Source organism: Macrobrachium rosenbergii, chromosome 44 (genome assembly GCF_040412425.1).
Source record: "Macrobrachium rosenbergii isolate ZJJX-2024 chromosome 44, ASM4041242v1, whole genome shotgun sequence".
In the NCBI taxonomy this organism is placed as follows: domain Eukaryota; kingdom Metazoa; phylum Arthropoda; class Malacostraca; order Decapoda; family Palaemonidae; genus Macrobrachium; species Macrobrachium rosenbergii.
Window position 1 is genome coordinate 35,498,070 of NC_089784.1, and position 15,782 is coordinate 35,513,851.

The 15,782-nt window shown below is 37.4% G+C and overlaps 1 protein-coding gene across 3 annotated transcripts in view; it reads left to right on the forward strand.

Annotated features, from left to right (window-relative positions):
• Positions 1 to 15,782, forward strand: part of Rpb8 (DNA-directed RNA polymerases I, II, and III subunit Rpb8) — a 450,933-nt gene that overhangs the window by 192,556 nt on the left and 242,595 nt on the right. Inside the window, exon 1 of one of the 3 annotated variants that reach the window (XM_067088338.1) lies at positions 14,141 to 14,244. The exons of the other annotated variants lie outside the window; for them this stretch is intronic. Within the exon in view, the coding sequence (XP_066944439.1) occupies positions 14,184 to 14,244 (61 nt within the window). The 5' untranslated portion in view covers positions 14,141 to 14,183. Of the gene's footprint in view, positions 1 to 14,140; positions 14,245 to 15,782 lie in introns of those variants that run through there. 3 annotated transcript variants of the gene reach the window in all.

Below are 15,782 nucleotides of genomic sequence, written 5' to 3' on the forward strand. Positions count from 1 at the left end.
GAGAGAGAGGAGAGAGAGAGAGAGAGAATTGAAGAAACAGGCATGTAAATAAAAAGGAAATATAATTAGGAAGGCTTCAGAGAGAGAGAGAGAGAGCGAGGGGGGGTTAAATAATACCGATTTAATGGTGTGATTTATGTACTTTGAATATTAAAAAAAAAGACGGGTACTTTTAGATAGAAGTAAATATTTGGAAAAATGTGTCGCAATGTCAGTGCTATGCTAACCCATCTGTATAGATACATTAAGTGGCTAAGTATAACAAGTTTTCTGAACAGAATGCATTTTCCCGAAACGTAACCGAGTAACGGGACCTTTCCCTGGTAAAAGCGGGACGTCATATCTTAAAAACTAACCATAGAATTTCCTTGAAAATAATCTCATTATATTTCCTTCACCCAAATTACTGATGCGCTAGTAATCTATCCTAACCTAACCTAATCTAACCTAGGGGGATGGCAAAAAAAAAAAACCGGGGCTGGTGCAATACTAGCATGCATCTCAGAATTTTGCGAATGGGAGGTTCAACCTTCTCACAGTTGTTAGTAAAGGAGCATGACTCTCCTTTGCCTCTTTTTTTCTCTGCAACCATTTCCTTTTAGAGGGGACAGCTGTAACACCATGTAAGTAAAGCAGTGTTGGCGCTGGTCAGTTCCTGGTGGGGTGACTCTTCGGTACAATCGTATAATCAAGGCCACCGAAAACAGATCTATCTTTCGGTGGTCTCGGTACAGTACTTAATGAGCCGCTGCCCCTGAAACTTTAACCACGGCTCGGTGATGGGCTGTCCTATATCGTTGCCAGGTGCACGATTATGGCTAATTTTAACCTTAAATAAAATATAAACTAATGAAGCTATAGGGCTGCAATTTGGTATGTTTGATGATTAGAAGGTGGATGATCAACATACCAATTTGCAGTCCTCCTCTACCCTCAACAGTGTTTAAGATCTGAGGGCAGACAGAAAAAGTGCGGATGGACAGACAATGCCGGCACAACAACTAAAAGCTACTATGAGATTCAAACCCTTTGTCCCGGTATTTTTCCGGAATAACTTTTTTTTCTGTGCATTTAACAAAGATATTACTTAGCCATAGTATACTTTACATCCCTACCTAATTTTCGGCAGCATTCTTTATTACTTATATTAGAAAAAAGTGTATTCATAAGAGTAAAATAAAGCAGCCGAAGCCAATGGCGGAACACTCTAATGTATGGGTTCGAAGTTATACGTGACGTTAACATATGACGTCCCGACTCCTCCCACAAGGTGATGACGACAAACGGCTGTCTCTGAAATTCTGAATGAATATTCGTACCTTGTCAAGGCTTCAAGGATGGCGGCTATGATAAGTCATTGTCCCCGTGGTTGCAGACAGCTTTTGTGATTCGACTTGCACAATTGTTTAGAAGTGAGGAGGCCCGTGGCAAACCCTACGGAAGCTTAAACAGGTATATGAATAATATGGCGATTCACCAGGGCGGACCTTCAGGTCAGGCCACAGGAGGCCAAGCTTTGCGCTAACCCGGAGGCGTGGACAAGAGCTATTCGTCAGTCTCAGTGCTTTGAGGAGGAGTACTGGACGTTGGATAATATCCATGAGAGCGTGGAACCTGTCATCATAAACATAGCCACTGATGATGAGGATGAAGACCTCTTCCTGGGCAGCGATGGAGAATGAATTGTTTTTCTCTATTGGAGGTTTCATTTCTGTACTTGCAAAATATGTTTTTTGAAACTTATAAGCCTAACAATAGTTGTTTCATCATAAAAATGTGTTACACATGTTGATACTTATCAATAAATCGAAGTATATGGATTTAATGACATACTCTAAAAACCAACTCCTCAAACAGCGACAAAGCTTACAGAAAATACACCTTTGCGGTGTTCGAGCCACTTTATAAAAGAATGGCAATCTCCATTTTAATTTCCCTATCACCTTATACTTGACAGGTTACTATTTTAAACTGGCCACTCTTCACTTCACAGTGGATTGGATTGATTTGGATCATGGAATTTAGGGCATAGCCTAAGGGTGGAACCTATTAGTGTCTTTCAGGTCTGAGAAATGGTTGAGGTGTTGGAAAGCAAGCAAGGAAAAAGCAATGTATAAAAAAAATTACAGAATATTAGCAAGAAAAAGAGACAGAGGGTTGTTGGTCATTTTGTGTCAAGATCACTTACCAATCTAATCCTATGCAACTGTCTATTTATTACAATGATCGCCATTGTCATATTAGGAAAAATATCAAAGGAGTTACGACGAATGCCAAAGTTTTCTTCACTTTGTTGATTGATTTTTAATGATATAATTTTTCAATGGAGAAATAGTGACAGAAAGTAATTTCTCGGATTACGTGTGGAAACCTTTTTCTTCAAGGATTCTAGCACTCGACCTCATGGCATAAATCCTGTATACTACTACTACTACAAAGTGTAAACAAGTAGTATTGGTTTTATTTCATTATCGCCAGAGGTTGAGACATTTTCACGAATAGCCAGTTATCCATCGAGAAGGAGGCAAGTTAATGACGTCATAAGTAACGTCATTATATCTTCGAAAGACATTCCTCTGAGTTTGCTGGCGATGTCTACAAGAAATCAGTGTTACTCTTATAATTACCAGAATTATGCAACTTTCGTAATACAGAATACAGTAAAAAAAATTAGGTAGGGATGTAAGATACCCTGTGCCCTGTGACAAAGTGTCATCTTTGTCAGGTACGTTGATAAAATTTTATTCCGGAAAAACACCGGCACACCGGCTGTGAATTTCATAGTAGTGGCTAACAACCTTCTGCAAGAGACCAAATTGAGGAGACATGTTTGGGCTCGTCTGCTGAAGAAAGAAATGGTCTTCTGATGACCCAAGCTATGAAACGTGCCCTTGGTGGTAAGTCGACTTTAGTGGGTTGCATGCAGCCTGTGTAGAGAAGGTCATGAGTTTAACAGCCTCATCCCTTAGGACTTGCTTCGAGACACAGAAGGCGTACACCCTGTCATCTTGGAGCCATAGGAAAGGGATAGTGTAGGTGAAATATTGGATCAAAGTCTCTTGAGATGGTCTGGTCATATAGAAAGAATGGAAGAGAATGATAGGTTGATGAAAAGAACGAATAACTTAGAAGTGTCAGAAAGGCGGAAGACTAGAAGATATATGAATGTCCCACATTTACATTCTTCCATTCATCCACCAACCAACTTAAAACTGTAATCTGAGAATCCTCCGCTTGAAGGATACCTTCCTCCTCCTCCTCCTCCTCCTCCTCCTCCTCCTCCTCCTCCTCCTCCTCCTCTCCTCCCTCTCCTCTCTCTCTCTCTCTCTCTCTCTCTCTCTCTCTCTCTCTCTCTCTCTCTCTCTCTCTCTCTCTCTCGGTCACGCGTGTGTTCAGGTGAGAGCAGGATGGTGGTTGTGGCCTGAGCTTGACAGGGTAGAGGGAGAGGTCCCCAGGTACAAATGAGGTAGAAAGGAATACTGGATGCTGTGGCGTGAGGATGAAAAATAATAATGATGAGAGAGGAAAATCTGTGTCAAGAAACCTTTAATGATAATAACAGAGATGATGTGATACATACGTAGCGAGGTAAGCGGCAAGAATTGCGTAAGGGTGCTTAAATTTATTAGTTGTGCCTTTTGAAGATTCTCAGTCTGTGAATTTGACTACATGATGGAAGATTCTTGTCAATGAATTTGGCTACATGATGGAAGATTCTTGTCAATGAATTTGACTACATGATGGAAGATTCTTGTCAATGAATTTGACTACATGATGGAAGATTCTTGTCAATGAATTTGACTACATGATGGAAGATTCTTGTCAGTGAATTTGGCTACATGATGGAAGATTCTTGTCAATGAATTTGACTACATGATGGAAGATTCTTGTCAATGAATTTGACTACATGATGGAAGATTCATGTCAATGAATTTGACAGCACGGTAGGAGATTCTTATCAGTGAACTTGATAACACAATGGAAGATTCTTTTCAGTGAATTTTACTACACTGTGAACGATTCTTGTCAATTAATTTGACATCATGATGGAAGATTCATGCCAGTGAATGCACGATGGAAGATTCTTGTCAATGAATTAGACATGATGGAAGATTCTTCTCATTGAATTAGACAACACGATTGAAAGTTCTTGCCAGTGAATTTGACAATGTGATGGAAGATTCTTGCCAATGAATTTGACAACGTTATTAAATTTTCTTGTCAATGAATTTGACAACATGGAGGAAGATTCTTGCCAGTGAATTTGACATGATGGAAGATTCTTGTCAACAAATTTGACTACATGATGGAAGATTCTTGTCAATGAATTTGGCTACATGATGGAAGATTCTTGTCAATGAATTTGACTACATGATGGAAGATTCATGTCAATGAATTTGACAGCACAGTAGGAGATTCTTATCAATGAACTTGATAACACAATGGAAGATTCTTTTCAGTGAATTTTACTACACTGTGGACGATTCTTGTCAATTAATTTGACATCATGATGGAAGATTCATGCCAGTGAATGCACGATGGAAGATTCTTGTCAATGAATTAGACATGATGGAAGATTCTTCTCATTGAATTAAACAACACGATTGAAAGTTCTTGCCAGTGAATTTGACAATGTGATGGAAGATTCTTGCCAATGAATTTGACAACGTTATTAAATTTTCTTGTCAATGAATTTGACAACATGGAGGAAGATTCTTGCCAGTGAATTTGACATGATGGAAGATTCTTGTCAACAAATTTGACTATATGATGGAAGATTCTTGTCAATGTATTTGACAACATGATGGAAGATTCTTGTCAACGAATTTGACAACGTGATGGAAGATTCTTGTCAACGAATTAGACAACATGATGGAAGATTCATGCCAGTGAATATAACAACACAATGGAAGATTCTTGTCAGTGAATTAGACATGATGGAAGATTCTTGTTATTCAATTAGACAACACGATTTAAGGTTCTTGCCAATGAATTTGACAACATGGTGGAAGATTCTTGCGAATGAATTGGACATGATGGAAGATCCTTGTCAATGAATTTGTCATCATGGTGGAAGACTTTTGCCAATGAATTAGACAGCATGATGGAAGATTCTTGCCATTGAATTTGACCACATGATGGAAGATTCTTGTCAACGAATTTGACAACATGATGGAAGATTCTTGTCAATGAATTTGACAACAAGATGGAAGATTCTTGTCAATGAATTTTACAACGGATGGAAGATTCTTGCCAATGAATTTGACATGATGGAAGATTCTTGTCACTGAAGAAGACAACACGATTGAAGGTTCTTGTCAATGAATTTGACAACATGATGAAAGATTCTTCACAACGAAAATTTTACATGATGGAAAGATTCATCTACTAATTTGACAACATGATGGAGGATTCCTGCCAATGAATTTGACAACAGGAAGGAAGATTCGTGCCAATGAATTTGACTACACGATGGAAGATTCTTGTTACTGAATTAGATAACATAATGGAAGATTCTTGTCTCTGAATTTGACGACGCGGTGAAGATTCTTGTGACTTCGACAAAGAATTCCTTAAGGTAATCTAACTTACAGTAATTGTGACGAGAACAGCTGTCAATCACACAGCTGAAAAGACTGATATTGCCAGCTTACGTGACGATTCTTTATGGGAGGAATATTGATGTTTAAGAGTCGTATGAAGCTTGCTTATGATATAGGTCGTTACCATGGCAACGGGAAAAGAAGTCAGGACTTCTCTCTCTCCTGCATCTAGTCTATTGTTCTGGAGAGGCGCGAAGGATTGAGAGAGAGAGAGAGAGAGAGAGAGAGAGAGAGAGAGAATGAAAGTAGAGGTGCGCATGGACGCTTCTGTTTAGGTAATGAAATCTCTCTCTCTCTCTCTCTCTCTCTCTCTCTCTCTCTCTCTCTCTCTCTCTCAACAAGGAGTGGCTCCAAAGAAAAAGCAACACAGTGGTCACTGCCCCAGATTATTTTACAATTGAAAGTTGAACCTATACTCACACACATAAGTAAATATACATGTATATAATATTTATATGTGTATACATACATATATATATACAATATATATATATATATATATATATATATATATATATATATATATTATATATATATATATATATATATATATATATATCTATATACTTATATATATATATATATATATATATATATATATATATATATATATAAAATATGTGTTTTGTAAAATTTCCCATGTGTTTAGAAACTCATACCCTAAGCTTTAGATGTTGAGGTATATATAGCTGTAATACCAAGTTCATATGCTTTTTTTTTTCATATAATGAAAACTTTGTGTTCTGTTTCTGAACTTTTCAGCCACAGTTTTGTTGGTGAACACTCATGCACAGTGCTATTAGTGGTTGTTTAAAACTGGCGTGTGGTTTTTTAACAGTATTTTCATATCTCTGTCCTCGAGTTGTTAACATTTTTGGAACCTTGTTTTTTCTCAGACTGGAATCTTGCCACATCTGTTAATGAGAGCTGTCCTCAATTTAGAGTATTCTTTTCTCTTATTTTAAACAACTTAATTAAAACAAAAAAAAAAAAAAGGCCCGAACACTCACCTTGTGGTAGTTTTTTGTTTTCTGTAAAGGAAAACTATTGAGCTGACTCTGTCCGTCTGCACTCTATTCTGCCCGCAATTTTTTCTGTCCGCACTTTTCCTGTCCATCTTCAGATCTTAAAAATCTACTGAGGCTAGAGGGCTGCAAATTGCTATGTTGATCATCTACCCTCCAGTTAGCAAACATACCAAATTGCCGCCCTCTAGCCTCAGTAGTTTTTATTTTCTGGCAACGATAAAGGATAGGCCACCAAGGGGCCTTGGTTAAAGTTTCATGGGCCGCGGTTCATACGGTATTATACCGAGACAACCGAAAGATAGATCCATTTGCGGTGGCCTTGATTATACGCTGTAGCGGCTGTACAGAAAACTCGATTGCGCCGAAGAAACTTCGGCGTATTTATTACTTGTTTGTGTGTTAATGACACGTCTTGATTATATATATACATACATATACATATATATATATATATATATATATATATATATATATATATATATATATATATATATATATATATATATATATACACATACATACATACATAGTTTATAAAGTATACATTTTACAAATGTATGCTTTGTAAATTGTATGTATGTATGTATATATGTGTGTGTGTGTGTGAAGTCAGCATTGACTCCCTCGTGAATGTAAGCTCTACGAGAAGCAACTCTTTGATCATGAAAGAGGATTCTGCCGTGGGATCTCAAGGTCTCAAGTGTAAGCATAACATTCGGTTCCAGGATTTGAAGATCCTTGCCCCAAGGAAACATTGTTTGCTGTTTTGAATCATTGTTTACGAAGCAACTTATCCCTTCTTTAATAGTTCCCTCCCTTCTTCTTCTTCTTCTTCTTCTTCTTCTTCTTCTTCTTCTTTCTTCTTCTTCTTCTTCTTTGCTCGAAATTCTTCTTCTTCTTTGCTTGAAAGTTCAACAATTATATTTCTTGTAAACACCACTTATTCTTCCCACTTCGAAATGTAAGCACGTTTGTGTTCTTCTTCTTCTTCTTCTTCTTCTTCTTCTTCTTCTTCTTCTTCTTCTTTCTTCTTTCTTCTTCAGCTTTGCTTGAAATTGGGACAGTTGAAATTTTCTCTGTAAAATGCTGCTTGTTCATACCACTTCGAACTGTAGCTCGTTTGTGCTTCTCTAATATAAAATCAGTTCCCTACCAGGTGGAAGGTACTGTGGTTTAACTTTTATTTGTTTGTCTGTCCGTCAGTATAATCAAATTTTTTACGTGGTGTTTTAGTCAAACTTTTACAATATTTTTCTGGCGATAGAGATTCATTTCTCGTCATAATGTGGTTCGGATCCCACAATAAGCTGTAGGTCCCGTTGCTAGGTAACCAGTTGGTTCTTAGCCACGTAAAATAAATCTAATCCTTCGGGCCAGCCTTAGGAGAGCTGTTAATCAGCTCAGTGGTCTGGTTAAACTAAGGTATACTCAACTTTTAACTTTACAACATTAAACCATCACGCCCCCTTTGGGGAGTACTGCCGTCATTGCACCTCACGGGGTGCATTGTAGGCATTACTAAAGGTTCTTTGCAGCGTCCCTTCGTCCCCTAGCCGCAACCCCTTTCATTCCTTTTACTGTGCCTCCCATAATATTATCATTCTTCCGTCTTGCTGTCAACCCTTTCCTAACAGTTATTTAATAGTGCAACTGCAAGGTTTTCTTCCTGTTACACCTTTCAAACGTACCTACTCTCAATTTCCTTTCCAGCGCTGAATGACTTCATGGGTCCTAGTTCAGTTCACCATTTCATCGCAACTCTGTTTCCGTACATTCATGCTAAATATGTTGCAAGTCAACTTATGCAGTGCTGCAAGTGACGAGAAGGCGTTTTCTTTCATACTCTCTTTTGCTTTGCTTTTGATTTAACTATTGGTTTGGTAGCCTTGTGCATATCTGCCCTAAAATGGAACACTGCATTATTTGCACAAATACAAAACTGAGAACAATGGTAGATATTGCAGTTTTCCCTTGTCTTACTACTGATTTTGCAGATGCGGCAAGTGGGACCCCCTAAACAATGCATTGAAGAATCATTTTGATACTGCATTAACTTGTGTATTAGTGTTGCACGAGCCCAATAGGTGACATATCTCAATTTCGAAAACTTGCAGATACTGCAGTTTTCCATTTTAGGGCAGATATGACCTTTGAAAGTATGGAAGTATGACAGTGGTCTGAAATCCTGGTTGCTGTTTATGACAACAAGAGATGTAGAAAAGCCTTGTAGTTGCGGATTTTATCATGTACTAATGTTTGAAACTCCGTAGACTTTTTAAGGCAGGGGAAAAGTGAAGTATACCTTAGTTTAACCAGACCATTGAGCTGATTAACAGCTCTCCTAGGGCTGGGCTGAAGGATTAGATTCATTTCACGTGGCTAAGAACCAATTGGTTACCTAGCAACAGGACCTACAGCTTATTGTGGAATCCGAACCACATTATAACGAGAAATGAATTTCTGTCTGCAGAAATAAATTCCTCTTATTCTTCATTGGGCCGGTTGGGGATTCGAACTTGCGGCCAGCAGAGTGCTAGCTGAGAAAGGAACCCACCCGCCCAACGAGGAAAGGCAGGGAAGCATTTTCCCGAGATGTAACCGAGTTACTGGGACCTTTCCCTGAAAAAAACGGGACGCCATATCTTAAAAACTAACCATAGAATTTTCTTGAAAATAATTTTCCCACACCCATATTACTGTAGAGACATCTATCTAACCTAACTTCACCCAACCTAACCTAACCTAGGGCGTGGCAAAAAAACCAGGGCCAGTGCAATACTAGGATACATCTCAGGAATTTGCGGCAGGGGAATTGTCACAACAAATTCAGGTTCTAGTTGGTGACAAGTTTAGGAAAGACAGGCGTCTGGTCAAATAAGGTTTTAGCGAAACTCGTAAAAAGTGGTAATTCCTGACGTCACTTAGAAATGAATATTTTCCTTACAGGTGCTCATATTTAAGTGCAAAATTCGGCTTCTTACTATTCCAAAATACAATATTTTCAGCATTTAGCCCCCCCCCTCTCTCTCTCTCTCTCTCTCTCTTGAATTCGTTTTATTTAAATCTTTTTGAAGTTTTTTCTTGCTGTTAAAATCCTTTGGCGCAATTTTTTCTTCTTTGTACAGAGTGAAAGTAAAAGTAAAATACCAAGGACTTGCCTTGTCTTTTAAATCATTCGTTTCTGAGATTTCTTGCAGAAGACTTGTAAATTTAAATTCTCTCTCTCTCTCTCTCTCTCTCTCTCTGCTTTTTTTTCTATTCAAAAAGTTTATTATTTTATATGCCTTTTATAATCAGAAGTTCTTTATATATTGGAAGTATTTGTATCATTTTTAAGGCTGTGAAGAAAATGTTAATTTCATCTTGACATAAATATTTTTTAAGGTCAGGTACATTGGAACAAACAGAAATAAAACAGAAACACACACACATAAAAAGAAGAGAGAGAGAGAGAGAGAGAGAGAGAGAGAGAGAGAGAGAGAGAGAGAGAGAGAGAGAGATCTTTAGGTCAGAGTCCCATGCAATCAGGAAAACTGCTTAAACGTATTTTTTTTTTTTAAATAAGAAGTCCATATCGTACTTTCCTGAACCCTCTCCTAACAATTGATTCATAGTGCAACTGCGAGGTTTTCGTCTTGTTACACCTTTCAAACCTTTTACTGTCAATATCCGTTTCAGCGCTGAATGGCCTCATAGGTCCCAGTGCTTACCCTCTGGCCTAAATTCTATATTCAATTCAATTCAGCAGTGAGACAAAGCAGTTTAAGAAGAGAAAGGTCATTAGTATAAGAAAAATGAATTAAAAAATGAAAATATTATGGAAGCGACAAATAATTGGAAGAAGGGAATACAGAAAGCTGAGAGAGAGAGAGAGAGAGAGAGAGAGAGAGAGAGAGAGAGAGAGAGAGAGAGAGAGAGAGAGAGAGAGAGAGAGAGAGAGAGAGAGAGAGAGGAAAAAGCTGTAACGCGACTGACGAATCTTATGATTTAGGATCTTGTTAAACAAGTAGCATGACGGATGGTTGGAGGTGTAAGAAATAAACACGTTTTGTGTTAAGCGTACGTGCATTCATTCATAAAAGTGCTGTAAATAAGGGAGACACATTTATATATATATATATATATATATATATATATATATATATATATATATATATATATATATATATATATATATATGATAGACGTAATCAACTTACAACTAACACGTGTGGAACAGAAATAAATTTCTGACCCACATTGGGATCGAACCCAGGTCTTTCAATTGAAAGACCTGCTGGGTTCGATCTCGATGCAGTCAGAAATATATATATATATATATATATATATATATATATATATATATATATATATATATATATATATTATATACATGTATGTATGTATATATATATGTATATATATACATATATAATACTTAAGTACTTGAACCATTTTGAAAAGTTATAACTTACTATTCCACTTTGTTACAGGTGAGTGATGATGACCCTGTATAATCGGCCGGTCCAGAAGACGCCATCTGGTAACTACCACATTTTTTTTACCCTTTTTTTTTTTTTTTTTACTTTATTGAGAAGTGACGTTTATTTACTTAATGTAAGTTCCGAGTCACAGATTTGATGACTTATGTTTGGATACATTTCTAGATCAGTGCTCGCTAGAGAAACCTGGAGAGTCTAATGCTGTGCATATCAAATTATCACAGAGAGAGAGAGAGAGAGAGAGAGAGAGAGAGAGAGAGAGAGAGAGAGAGAGAGAGAGAGAGAGAGAGAGAGAAATATATATATATTTATATATATATATGTCTGTATATCTATATATATATAAATAGTGAGTGAGATTATGTACTATATATACAGTATATATATATATATATATATATATATATATATATATATATATATATATATATATATATATATATTATATATATATATATATATATATATATATATATATATATATATATATATATATATATATATATATATATATATATATATATATATATATATAGAGAGAGAGAGAGAGAGAGAGAGAGAGAGAGAGAGAGAGAGAGAGAGAGAGAGAGAGGAGATGTATGTCTGTATATCTATATATATAAATAGAGAGAGATTATGTACTAATATATATATATATATATATATATATATGAGAGAGAGAGAGATTATATATATATATATATATATATATATATATATATATATATATATATATATATATATATTTCTCTTTCTCTCTATATATATATAATATATATATATATATATATATATATATATATATATATTATATATATATATATGAGAGAGAGAGAGATATATATATATATATATATATATATATATATATATATATAAGAGAGAGAGAGAGAGAGAGAGAGAGAGAGAGAGAGAGAGAGAGAGAGAGCGAGTCTTAAAACATCAGAAAATCTCTTCGCCAATTATTACTTCCTCGGGACGATAAACGCCTGACCCTCGGGGCAAAAGGTGTAAGCTTGTACCATTTCCTTCTAAGACTGGGTACAACCTTTCGGACGCCAGGTGGCAAAGGGGACCGGCTTAAAAGGAACTCGAAATCATGGGTAGTTTCACTGGTGCGAATGTCACGTCAGATGGACAGAGATGTTTTCAGGTGAATTTTATCCGTTCTGAATTATTCCTCACACCGTTGGACTGTGGAACAGTCTCCCTATTGAGGATGTTGCGCATTTGGGACCTCGAAAGTTTAGGCGATGTTGCAATGCATTGCTGCTCTAGAACAATCGCCTTTTATCTTACTAGGTTATATAAATTTTAATTACTATATTAATTCATCTTTTTTCTTTTCTAACAACTGATCTCTTCTTTATGCATTTCCTGTTACCCTCTGTAACTTCTTTCAAATGAACACCATATTCTTTGGAAGCTTGAATTTCAAGTCAGTGGCGCCCCTGTAAGCTTGTTCCATATAAATAGGGGTTCATCTTCTGAATAATAATAATAATAATAATAATAATAATAATAATAATAATAATAATAATAATAATAATAATAATAATAATAGTCGGAAGAGATGGGTCTTAATGCTCTCTTCAGATGATTCTGTAGCTAGAAGTCTTAAGACTGAAAGTTGGCGGAAACAGTATATAATGTTAGCAAAATCTGTTCTTCTCGGGAATATGAACACCAAGGAAAATATTGTAGTCAGTGGTTCATTGTTCGTTTCAAACGAGGAAGTTCGTATTGAATGCAAATTCTCCGCCTGACAGCTGCTTATGAACGCCCCAAGCAATGAACAAGTAACTGAGGAAATGGTTTTTATATCAAAACGAAATAAATTTCCTTCTTGTGCTGCCGAAGACTATGGTGTGCATTAGAAGTAACAGGAGGTAATGGAAAAGGCAGAGAAGTGGTCACTTATCGAAAACGAAAAAATGAATTGACAAATCAGTAAATTAAAAAAGTAAATGAAAAAAATTTGAGTAAATTATTAGAATATAAGGGGAATCACTATAGGGTAGTAATGCATTGCATCCTTGCCAAGATCCTTGGAGAGGATGTGATGTAAGATGCTAGTGGCATTTTTAAGTGTATTTTAGAAGCTGGAGTTTTACATAAGATATAATTTTATTTCCTACAAGTTTTCAAGTTTTAATTACATTATAAATAAACTACACTATGTAGTCCTTTAATTGACATCGGCATCAGTGACCATAGAAGTCACGACGCCTGATGACTTAAAATCATTCATTCATTCTGAAGTTCCAGTCGCACGACATCCTCAGGGAGGCTGTTCCACAGCCAAACGGTTTCGACAGCCAGGCGTATTGACTGCATATTGGTACTGTTGTTCAGCGAAACTGGTTTCTCTCAGCAAGAAAGGGGGATCAGGGATCAGTTGTGAATGGGGAATATCGCTGTTAATACAACTTATGAAAAATTGACAAACAAGAGACCAACCGTCGATGATCCAAGTCGTAACTGGCAATGTTAGGAAACAGAAACCTACCACCACGAACCACTCTGTCTCTGGTGGTAAACACGACCTCTTTCTTATCCCCCTGGAAGAAGAAGAAGAAGAAGAAGAAGAAGAGAGAGAGAGAGAGAGAGAGAGAGAGAGAGAGAGAGAGAGAGAGGTCACGCTGACCATCTGCGTCCTCGCTCGTGGGTAATTGCAGTTAACGCTACGTTGCACGTGTTCCCTTCGGGCAATGCCCATCTTGATTTTCCTTTAGGGTATAGTTGTGCCCGGGACTGGAACGGGGTTCCAGGGGAGAGGATATGGGTAGGGCGAGGGGAGGGCAGGCCGCCAGGTAGGCAAGACCTCTACCATAAGAGATCCAGGAAGTAAGTGGGTCCCTCATTTGAAGACCGTAGCGGATACCACCACCATCCACCAGCCATTTAAGGCCCAACGCAGTTTGAAGGGAGGGTGTTGCGTCATCGCTTGATTTTGTTGGGCGGGGTCATGGCTCGGCCCGCCCTTACCGGTTTGAAGTCGTCGACAGAGCAGCTGTTTTTCCATCGGCAGTGTCCTTAGTGTGGGGTCTTGTCAGCTCTCTCTCCGTTTGATGGGAAAGATGGAAGGTCTTCATCGGTGTTCTCCTGGTGTCGTGGGCGACACGCTGAAAGGTCAGAGGGCATTGGACTTTTTAACCTCGCTCTGAGGGCCCGTGGTGCCTTTTGGAATAGTCTTATAGAGTATCCACTCTACAGTAAAACATGTTATAAACACGTGGGCAATTTATCGCACACACGTCACGAACAAGTTGAATGCAAGTCGGCGACTTGTTGGTAGTCACAGTACAATAAAACATGTTATAAACACGTCGGCAACTTATCGCACACACGCATCACGAACAAGCTGAATACAAGTCGACGACTTGTTGGTAGTTACAGTACAGTAAAACATGTCATAAACATGTCGACAACTTATCGCACACACACATCACAAACAAGTTGAATACAAGTCGGCGACTTGTTGGTCGTTGCAACAGTGCTTCATACGATTATCCAGCATTTGCCAAAAATCAGTTCAACACTTAACGGCCTTTTTTTTGGGGGGGGATTTGTTTTCAATTTGTTTGTGACATGTATGTGATAAGCTGCCAACATGGTTATGACGTAGTTTACCGTAGCATGGATGCACCCTTAGATGACAATGGAATTAGAAGTGTTCTTGTATTCATAAGATATCATTAGGTAATGCCCCATTTATCCAATGGCTACAGTTTCAAAACTGCTTTGTAACGTATATAGATACAACAATTGATTATTCCAGAGTTTAGGCCAAAGGCCAAGCACTGGGACCTATGAGGTCATTCAGCGCTGGAAAGGAAATCGATAATAAGTAGGTTTGAAAGGTGTAACAAGAGGAAAACCTCACTGTTGCATTATGAAACAGTTGTTAGGAGAGGGTGGATAGCAAGATGGAAGAAAGATTATAGGGGCTGCAGCTAGGGGGCGAAGGGAGGCTGCAAAGAACCTTTAGTAATGCCTACAGTGTACCCCGTGAGGTGCACTGACGGCCCTACCCCCTACGGGGATGCTGTTGGTAGGGAATTGTTGTTTGTGAGATATTGTAATTGGACGTTTAGTCTCTCTCTCTCTCTCTCTCTCTTATATATATATATATATATATATATATATATATATATATATATATATATATATATATATATATATATATATATATGCATATATATATTATAATATATCTATGTATGTATTCGTGACTCTCTCTCTCTCTCTCTCTCTCTCTCTCTCTCTCTCTCTCTCTCTCTCTCTCTCTCTCTCTCTCTCTCTCTCTCTCCCGAGGTATCTTCAGTGTCTCGTTTATTGGCAGTTCAGCCACTGGTTATTGCTTGCAGTGGTACAATTTTATTGCTTTTTCAAATATTTAAAGAACGGAACTGGAAGTTTAGAGAAAACTTGATGCTATGAAATTACTTTTACCCTTCAAATTCCATCTGTTTTATTTTGGTGATTTCTGTATTAGATCTACGATAAAATATTCCGTAACGAAGTAGGTTTGAGTGCTGGAGAGAGAGAGAGAATCTGGAGTTTAATCTGGTTCTCAATGTGAAAAATGAGCCAGGATGCATATGATGATGATGACGATGATGATTATGAGCAGGAGAGAGAGAGAGAGAGAGAGAGAGAGAGAGAGA